The sequence below is a fragment of the Chenopodium album genome, chromosome 20 (assembly GCF_948465745.1).
Source record: "Chenopodium album chromosome 20, dcCheAlbu1.1, whole genome shotgun sequence".
In the NCBI taxonomy this organism is placed as follows: Eukaryota; Viridiplantae; Streptophyta; class Magnoliopsida; order Caryophyllales; family Amaranthaceae; genus Chenopodium; species Chenopodium album.
Window position 1 is genome coordinate 39,696,413 of NC_137853.1, and position 9,567 is coordinate 39,705,979.

The 9,567-nt window shown below is 32.2% G+C and overlaps 1 protein-coding gene across 1 annotated transcript; it reads left to right on the top strand.

The window, feature by feature from the left end:
* The first annotated feature begins 4,217 nt into the window (after positions 1 to 4,217).
* Positions 4,218 to 9,042, top strand: LOC145597831 (protein indeterminate-domain 12-like). The gene is made up of 3 exons (XM_081654077.1): positions 4,218 to 4,671; positions 5,007 to 5,406; positions 7,773 to 9,042. Exons 1-3 carry the CDS (start codon positions 4,491 to 4,493, stop codon positions 8,743 to 8,745), a joined length of 1,554 nt encoding a protein of 517 aa, XP_081510203.1. The 5' UTR covers positions 4,218 to 4,490; the 3' UTR covers positions 8,746 to 9,042.
* Positions 9,043 to 9,567: the final 525 nt, after the last annotated feature.

The following is a 9,567-nucleotide window of genomic DNA, read 5'->3' on the forward strand; positions in this document are numbered from 1 at the left end:
ATCATGTTCTTTTGAATTGTTGTACCAAGTAAGTACTAAGTGGTAGTCGGCATGCAATTATATTAATTTTGTAACATTCTTATTAAATTAGAATATATGGTAGGTACTTTTTTCTTTTCTATGATTAATTTATATATTTATAGAGGTTTATTAATTTATCTAGGTTCTTTTGGGTGTGAAGTGACAAAGTTGAAGTGTTCTTCTATATTCATTTGTAACTTCGTAGATTGAATAATAAGTCGCTTTTGCCCTATAATCCTATCATTAGTGTTATTTTTGCTTATTATTACCATTTAAGTCAGATTGATTGCACATAATAAGCTTTATACTTGGTAATTTGGTATGTGCCAAGTGTTCGAAGTAATGTGAGATAGAGGAGTAATAATCAAAAGAGCAAAGTTCGTTTCACTAAAAGTAATACTTCAAATCACATACGAAGTATTATTTTAAGTTGTGACAACCCTTTTTGTATTGTGTTTAAATACAATATAAATCAGATTATTTACCCTTACGGCCTTAACAATTACCACTAATCTATGAACCAAATTGGATGAAATTCCATTAATTTGTCCTAGAGATATAAATGTCGAAATAAAGTAAAATTGATCAATTAAGCAATAAAACAGCTTTGAGTAGAGAATAAAATTGAATGAAATTTGTAATATTCATCTGTTCATGCTTGATTTTTGCTGCCAAAAAATAATATTGTAGGGCCGAATAATGTTGTCAATATATTGTTACCCTTTAGCGCAGCATAAATTATTTAGTTTAATTTTGTTTGAACGTGTTTTCATTTGTACATTGTAACCCAGTTATGATAACTTGATACGCGTATGACATGATTCCGGAAATTTCATCTTTCAAAATTCAATATTATTATCTGTCAACTTTTATAATATCTTGAAGAAAATGAAAGTGTGTTTATACTAATTGAGCAATAACTAATGTGAAGTAACTTCGGTTTACTATTAGTTGCACTATTTCTCTTTTAAAGTTCAAATTAATAGTGCAAAATTTAAAATGTAGCATTTTTTTTTTTAAAAACGGAGGGAATATAAAAGAAAAACATGTTGACATGATATATTGTCAGTTTAATTTCAACTCAGAGTATGTATAACTCATGTACAAATGGAGATGTTCATGGTTAAACAATTGTATTGATGACAATTATAAAACAAGAAATGACGCAACTATAAGTGAACGGGGGAAGTATCGAAGTATATTGCATTTTTGTAAAGAGCCTTTCAGCCAGCTAGCTCATAGATCGCTGTTCAAAGTCCTCCACACAACTTTTTTGCATTTGAATACTATGATGCATGTTTTAAGAAAAACTATAGCTAGCTGGCTTGGCACTGCTACCTTGCGGGGCAAGGCAAATCTTCCCAAATCGCTCTTATATGATTTTTGGTGTTTAGAGAGGTATAAGGACGGATGATGAGAATCGATCCCATGATCTCTTTAAATCGGGAGCTAAACTCTAACCATTTGAGCTATCCCTCACTATTAAGTTGCCCTTATTAGTATGAACAAATAAACTTTGTACAATTAGATAATTATGTACTAACACAAACTCAAACTTCCTTTATACAAGGATTTATTAGCCCTTATTAAAACGTGTATGCACTTAATTTTGCTAAATGTTAAAGTATTTGTAAGGTGAAATGGCCCCGATATATAACGAGTAGCTAGATCGATTTTCAATTGTAATACAGTATTATATACTGATTCCTTAAAAAGGTTAGCAACATTTTTAGCTCCACATAATGTGGGGAAGTATGGGTAAAGAAGAAGATCAAAGCTTTTCAAAATCCCACCATGGATCTTGGTGGGGGTTTTTATCAACTTTAGGCACTTTCCTTCCACGCTAGTGGGGGATGATAGAATATGGTTGACTAGCTATTAAATTACTCTTACTCACACAATTTCGTTACTCCATTTTAGAATTTTGTTTCTGATGTAAAGAAAGTAATAAAGAACAAATGATGTAGAATGTAAACGAGATTTAATTCTTAGTGTCACCCAACAAGTTTTAACCAACTATTAGCTAGTTGGTAAGCACAACATTTAGAAGATTATTGTTAGTTACTAATATAATAGAATTTTGGTATTTTAAAATTTTTCAAAAAATAAATGAAAACTGTTCAAATTCAAATTGAATTGAGAATCTTGTAGGGGTGAAATTCATATATATGCAACACAATGATAATGATATACTCTACGTACGAAAATGAAAAAGCAACAATATTCTCAATAGTGAATCTGAATAGACTAAAAAGCTCCTTATATAAGTATAAATTGAAGCCTAAGATATTAGTGGATTCGCAAAGTTGGACTTTGGTGCGTAGTATGCATCAGATTTCATACTATAACAAACACTATCATAATCAAACCACGCAATAAATAGTACGGAGTATATTTTAAAAAAAAAATAAAAAAAAAAAAACTTTATGTTTTTGAAGAAAGTTATAAGTTATAAGTGATTAATAATGAATCATGTCATCTGCTGTATAATTAGCTGACAAATGTATCGTACAACTAAGATTATAATTTTGCTTATTTCGATCCCATTAGCTAAGGGAGTTGGGGGATCGAGGTTAAGGGCTTGTTCACTTCAGCTTAATTTCAGTTTAGTTCAGTTCAACTCCAATCAGTTCATACGTTCAATTCAGTTTTAATCAGTTCAGTTCAATTCAGCTCCAATCAGTTCATTTCAGCTCCTAATTTCCTTCTCTCATGAAATATTCATTTAAGCTCTATTCAGTTCAGTTTAGTTCAGCTTCAATAAGTTCAGTTCAGTTCAGTTCAAATCAGTTCAGCTCAGTTCATTTCATTTCAGTTCAGTTCAGCTCAGTTCAGTAAATGTGAACAGACCCTAACATGAGTAACGTTTTAATGTTTAGTTAAATAATTTTAACGAAGTGAATTAACCTTAGTTAGATACGAGCAATATTTCTATGAGATGGTTTTACATTATGTCAATTTCTTCTACTACTCCGTACAAGTTTCCAGCATGTTTTTACACAAAAAGATTTATTAGGAGTGTGATTGAAGTTTTCAGCCCCATTCGTGCAGTATCTTTAATGCATCATTCTTGCATTAACATGCAAATATCATTGCCAAAGATTAAAAAATCAAGATGTAATTAATTGACTTTTGACTGTTATAAAGGAGAAGGCAGTAAGACTTCGAACTAAAAAGAGTCAATAATTGAGTATTATTTTTCCCATGACAGTGACTAAATAAAGTAACTCTCTGGTCTCACAAAGTTCTTTTTATGTTCTCCAAATTTTCAATTTTTAAAACCTTTACCAATTATAAGGGTCTCATTTTCCTAAGCTAAAAGCTAAGTTTTTTTAAAATAAAGATTACCGTAAAATAGGATTTTTTTCGTCTTTATAAATTTCATCTGAATAGACAGTGATTGTGTCACAGTAAAGTCAAAACTGAAAGAATTTTTATAGGGACGGAATAAGTGAATAAATACGAGTAATTACATAAAATTATAAAACAAAATGCATAACATAACATTCCGTTCATATCAAAGGTCATCTCTAGGGTTTGGGTAGTATTATGTAACAGGATTTGGAAAAGACAGGAAAATGCCAACATCAAACTCAGAAAACACAAAATTACAAGAAAATATTGTTAAATAATTAATAATGTCACTATTTTAATTATTTTTATTTAACATTTTATTTTTGAAAATAGAGGGTAGGGATAGGATTTTTCCTGGTCTTTTCCTGCTTTGGCCTCATCCACACATCTCTTTCAGAGTTTTTAACTTATTCTAAAAGAAATTTCTTAAAATTAATTGAATCTTTTTCTACAATTTTCTTCCCCTTTTTTTAAAATTTATTTTCCCTATTTTTACACATTATTTTACAAGATTAAAAACCCATTTTAAGAAAATAAAATATAAAAAAATAAGAAAATATTCTGAATTCTGCAAATTTTGCAGCAGAGTAAGCTCAGACAAGTAATCCATGGGGTGTTAAACTGTTAAAGATTGTAACTTTCATCATCATCATCATCATCATCATCACCTCTTCACGGGAAATTCTTAGTTTTAATTTTTATTTATTTATTTTTTCAAAAATTAATTTAATTATTTTTTGTTTTAAAAAAGTTAGTGAATTTTGTCTGATTCTCTTTGAATTTTCCTCTAATTTTATTTTTTTGCTTTCTATATATATGTCACTGCCACCTGTGGCCCTGTTTTTATTGAAAAAAAAATCCCTCCTTTGCTTTGCTACTATCTTTCTCTCTCTACAATTGGGGTTGTTCTTTCTACTTCTCTCTCTAAAACTATCCCTTCTTCCAAAGGGTACATACCCAAAAAAGATGGGATTTTTACAATTTTTTTAGTTAGCATAGTGGGTGGTGTTTAACTTATTTAAGATTTGATAATCAAACAAACAAAACTTTGTAAAATTAAAAAAATTTCACATTTTTTTGTTTTATTTTGCTTGGAGGTTTGTAGAAGAAAGACAATGTTCCAAGGAGCTATGTCCAATTCAACTTTGTCTGAAGAAGCTAATAGTCTTTCTAGCTTTAACCCTTTGTTACTACAAAACACTACTAATATCATCACTTCCCACCAACAACAGCAACAGCAACAACCTCCTCCTCTTAAAAAGGTCAAGAAAAAGAGAAGTCTTCCCGGAAATCCAGGTAATTTTTCAAAAAGTTTCAATCTTTATTATATTCATCCATCAATTGTATCTCGATACTGTCAAAATGAAGAGTCCGAGTAACATATATAGGTCGGTATCTATGTAATTAGTCAAAACAACCCTTATTATATTGATCCATAGCTAGATTATTACTTTGATATTGTTGATGATATAAAGAGTTTAAGTAACATATGTGGTTATAGATTATTTGGGTGTTGTGTTGTTGAAATGAAGAGTCCGAGTAACATATGTAGGTCGGGTATGTATGTAGTTGAAAACCCGGCCGAATTTGCAAAAAGTATGCCCTAATGGTTGTGGATTTGATTTATGCAGACCCAGATGCTGAGGTGATTGCACTGTCACCAAAAACACTACTAGCAACAAATAGGTTTATATGTGAGATCTGCAACAAAGGGTTTCAAAGAGATCAGAATCTTCAGCTTCATAGAAGAGGGCATAATTTACCATGGAAGCTTAAACAAAGGAGTAAAACAGAAGTTATAAGAAAGAAAGCTTATGTTTGTCCAGAACCTAGTTGTGTTCATCATCACCCTTCAAGGGCACTTGGAGATCTTACTGGAATTAAGAAACATTTTTGCAGAAAACATGGTGAAAAGAAATATAAGTGTGAAAAATGCTCCAAAATTTATGCTGTTCAATCTGATTGGAAAGCTCACTCTAAAACATGTGGCACTAGAGAGTATAGATGTGATTGTGGCACCCTTTTCTCCAGGTAAAATTATTATTCTTATTTGCGGGATGAAACCTGTTAGATCGTCTTTTACAAGAATTTATTATATTTTCCGATATAATTTGCATTTTTTTGATTGATTTTATGTGGGATTGATTTTTTTTTGTTTGATTATGTTTTTGAATTAAATGAGCATAATATTGATTAACAAAGGTATGTAGTATAGTACTGGTTTTTTTTCTTGGATTCTGATATATGCCTTTTGTTTTCTGGTGAAAATATTGTTACATAAGAATGGTAAGTTTTGCATGAAATAATATATGATGAGAATAATAATAAATAAAATGCAATTGGTAAGAGAATTTATCTGTTGAAATCTGTACCTTTTTCCAAGTTCTATGTAGCACACACACAAACACTGTATATTATACAAACAAAGAACAATCAAAAACAGGCTGTCTTTTGTTTTATTTAATGTTCTGTCCAGTGATTCAATTGCTGTCTATTTTTGTCCTCAATTTCTCACTACTGATTAATGCATCAACATTATATAACATCCCTTCAATTTTCCAAAATATGCAAATCAATTTTCACAGTTTGCAATCTTTACAGTCTATCAAATTTAGATAAAACATATTTAATGAGCAAAGTAATGCAAGTTATCTTGAGCGAGCCGGATAAGTATCAAACATATTATCCGTTTCCAATTAGTCAATACCCATCTTAAATCATGTTTAGAGACGGGTTTAAAATGCGTATAAATTGTCGTCCCTAGGTGGCTCAATAAGATTTTATCTAAGTATATAAGACTTTTAGGAGTTGTAATTGATTATTTATCTTTCTAAAGAAGATCTTTGAATAGAAAAAAGGCAGGCTTTTGGTTTTTCTTTTTGTAATGCAGGATGTTAGTCCCAAAAATAACAATGATAGGTCACTGCTATGCTCGTGTATATGAGGAAAAAGTAATGCTAAACGAGTGATAAATTACAACATTTTTTAATTTCAAAGTAATAATCTTTTTCAAGATTTTCTTTATCAGTTGTAATAGTAGCAGAACACTTCTGAGTAAACTCAGAATTTCTTCATAATAGAGGAAAAACTGATATAACCTGCAAAAATATCTGATTTGGTCTGCCTTTTTGCTTTATTTTTTGGACCCCCTATATGCTGAATTTTGCATGCTAGGTCGTTGCTCTATGTTTGGATTAAGAGTACACTTTGTTTAGGCTCTAATTTCAATGTGTTAACTTTTTTTTTTTTGACTATTATTTGGTACAAGAATCACATGTATATTCAAGCACTAATAGAAATATAAGCACATGTTCTTGGTACAAATCATACAATTTGTAGTCAAACTATGTTCAAAAATAGGTCAATGGGAATATGGGATCCTAGAAGATTAAAAATGTTATAGATTCTTAATTCCTTTTTTGTTTTACTAGTATCTACAATGTTCTTGGTAATAAGGTAGAGAAACCACATTTTCCCCTTAAACTATTCCTTAGTCCTTACCTTCCTCTTCTCATCTCTCTTTCAGTTCCATTTTTTTTTCTTTCTAACTTCTTGCAAAGAAAAGGTCTAATATGGAAAGTAACTTACAGAAATATGAATTTCTAATAAAATGATTTCCGTCAAAACTAACAGAGCCTAAGTTGAAAGAATGAATTCAAATATTACTATATTTAGTATTTCATGTAAGATAGATAGTAGTCAAGAAGGAGAAAATATTGTATGGTTTGGTACCAATAAGGCGGGAGCATTGAATCTATCAAGACTTTACATACAATAACCTTCACTAAAATGGAGGGAAAGGATTAAAGGAAGAGATGGCTGTAAAACTATGAGAGTATTATATCAGCTTCTATTTAATTTCCTTTTTTTTTTTTTTTTTTTTTTTTTTTTTTGCTGAGTGTGTTGAGTTTTATCTCTATTATTACTACGTATTAAATTATTAATTAAGGACTTCTAATTGTTCTTTCATCTTTTTCAATTGTTATTATCCTTTTTTGAACATACATCAAGCTGCTATACTCTACCGTTAAACTCCACTGGCATAAAATATTTTGTGCACAAACAACCTTCATTATAAGAATAGTTAGATTTTTCAAGAAATGAAATGAGTTCTATGATCACGTTTTTAATGATAAGCTCCAAATATTTGCATTGTTACATTCACATTGTTTTTAGAGTATCAGACTATTAGTTCAAATTGCGCTATCATTATGTCAATAATTTCAATTTTCAAACAAGGGGATCACATGCATGTTGTTACACTGAAGCTTTCATTCCTTTCACGTTTTATTCTCATATAGTGTTTTTCTAAAAAATCGGAGTAGAATTTTAGATGTCTCGTCTTTATCTAACATTCTAACCATTAGGCATTTGTATGCAACATTTATGTAATGCAGGAAAGATAGCTTCATCACACATAGAGCATTTTGTGATGCACTAGCTGAAGAAAGTGCAAGACTCTCAACAAACCCTTTTTCCAACCCCATCCTCCCACCACCACAACCACCGCCTTTCTCCACCCAAAACCCTAATTCGTCTCTCTTCCCTTTCACCACCTCGTCGTCTATGTCCCTCTCCTCATCCCCGTGGGACCCGACCCCTCAAAACCCTAACCCTCTCATCCACATCAAAACCGAAAACCCCCACTTCTCAACACCACCACCTTTCTTCCAACCACCCTCAATCTTCACCAACCAATCCAAGAGTCTACTAACCTCCCTCCCCTTCACAACCTCGGACACATCCGCCATGTCATCGGCTCACTTCCTCTCCGCCACGGCCCTCCTACAGAAGGCCACCACGGTAGGGGCAGTCGGAAACAACACCATGTCAGCAATGATGAACGGTTTTGATGAGCTAGGAGCAATGTCCCGCCACATGGGACCCCCTACCACTGATGACATGTCATCTGCATTGCCACCACACTCATCCTCATCGACAAACACGAATTCGACTAATGCAGCAACCACAACCACCCCTTCCGATCATCACCCTAACAATGCTGATCATTTCACCGCCATGCTTAACACGTGGCGAAAGAACAATGATGGCATGACTAGGGACTTCCTAGGACTAACCGCGGGGGATTACAACACAAATGCCGGTGGAGGAGGAGGATTCGATGGCGACGAGGTGGTCGGGAATATGCTAAAGTTCACGGGTGGGTTACAGTACGGGATGACAGCTCCGTATGATCGTGACAACTCATCATCATCTGTATTGTTAAAGCATCATCAGCAGCAGCCTCTTGATATTCATCAACAACATCATCATCATCAGCAGCAAGTTGACGGGTTCGGTTTCGTTACGGCGGCTGAGCCTCCTACAACCGCTGCTGCTGCCGCTGCGCCGGGATCAAGGTGGGGGTAAATTTAGCTAGCTAGCTAGGCAATGGCCTCATCATGAAATATTTTTTTGTCACTCGTTATGAAATTACTTGTTTACCCCTCACAACATGCAAAGTTAGTACGAGTAAAAGTTTAGCTCTTTTTTATTTTAATTTTTTTTGAATTTAAGCTTTTCAAGGGAGTAATTAGAGGTGAGGATCATGCAATTGTACGTTGTAGTAGTTTTATTTAAGTTAAATAGTATGCTATATCATCAAAATGTTGTAATATTTTTGAACAATTGTTATTAAAATAGCTAGTTTCACATGAACCGTCGAAATGTTGTGTATCTTGTAATTAAACTTCTTCCATCAGGCCATCACTATAATAGGACCATTATTAAGTTAATATGTCGATAAAGCTTAAAAATAATATACAAATTCGAAATTATACAAACACGTGATTTTGTATCATGTGCAAGGTGCCCTTAGAAAGGTCTTTCACGTGTCGGGTTAGGACATATGCTACGACTAGTAAGTCCGGAGTAGTAACAACTAACAAGTGTATATGTGATGCCAATGCCATTTTTATTTTTTATTTATTTATTCATTTTTCCAATATGTAAAAATAACAAACTTCTTTCAAAAAAAAAAATAATAAAAATAAAAAAATAACAAGCTAAAACATGTATAAGTATTCTCACCCTATTTTTAGAAACAATAATTAACAGCATTCCATCCATATGCTTTCCTGCAAATATTGATGAAGAAAGACATGGGTCAAAAGGGAATATTCCTAACCTCGAATTCCCTTTATAAATTATTGAAGAACATAATAATGTATTAAGGATTATTGTGGTTGATTA

Coding starts and splice junctions, on each gene's coding strand:
- LOC145597831 (XM_081654077.1), top strand. CDS start 4,491: ATGTTCCAAGGAGCTATGTCCAATTCAACTTTGTCTGAAGAAGCTAAT. Junction 4,672..5,006: donor AAGTCTTCCCGGAAATCCAG/GTAATTTTTCAA, acceptor TGATTTATGCAG/ACCCAGATGCTGAGGTGATT. Junction 5,407..7,772: donor TGTGGCACCCTTTTCTCCAG/GTAAAATTATTA, acceptor TATGTAATGCAG/GAAAGATAGCTTCATCACAC.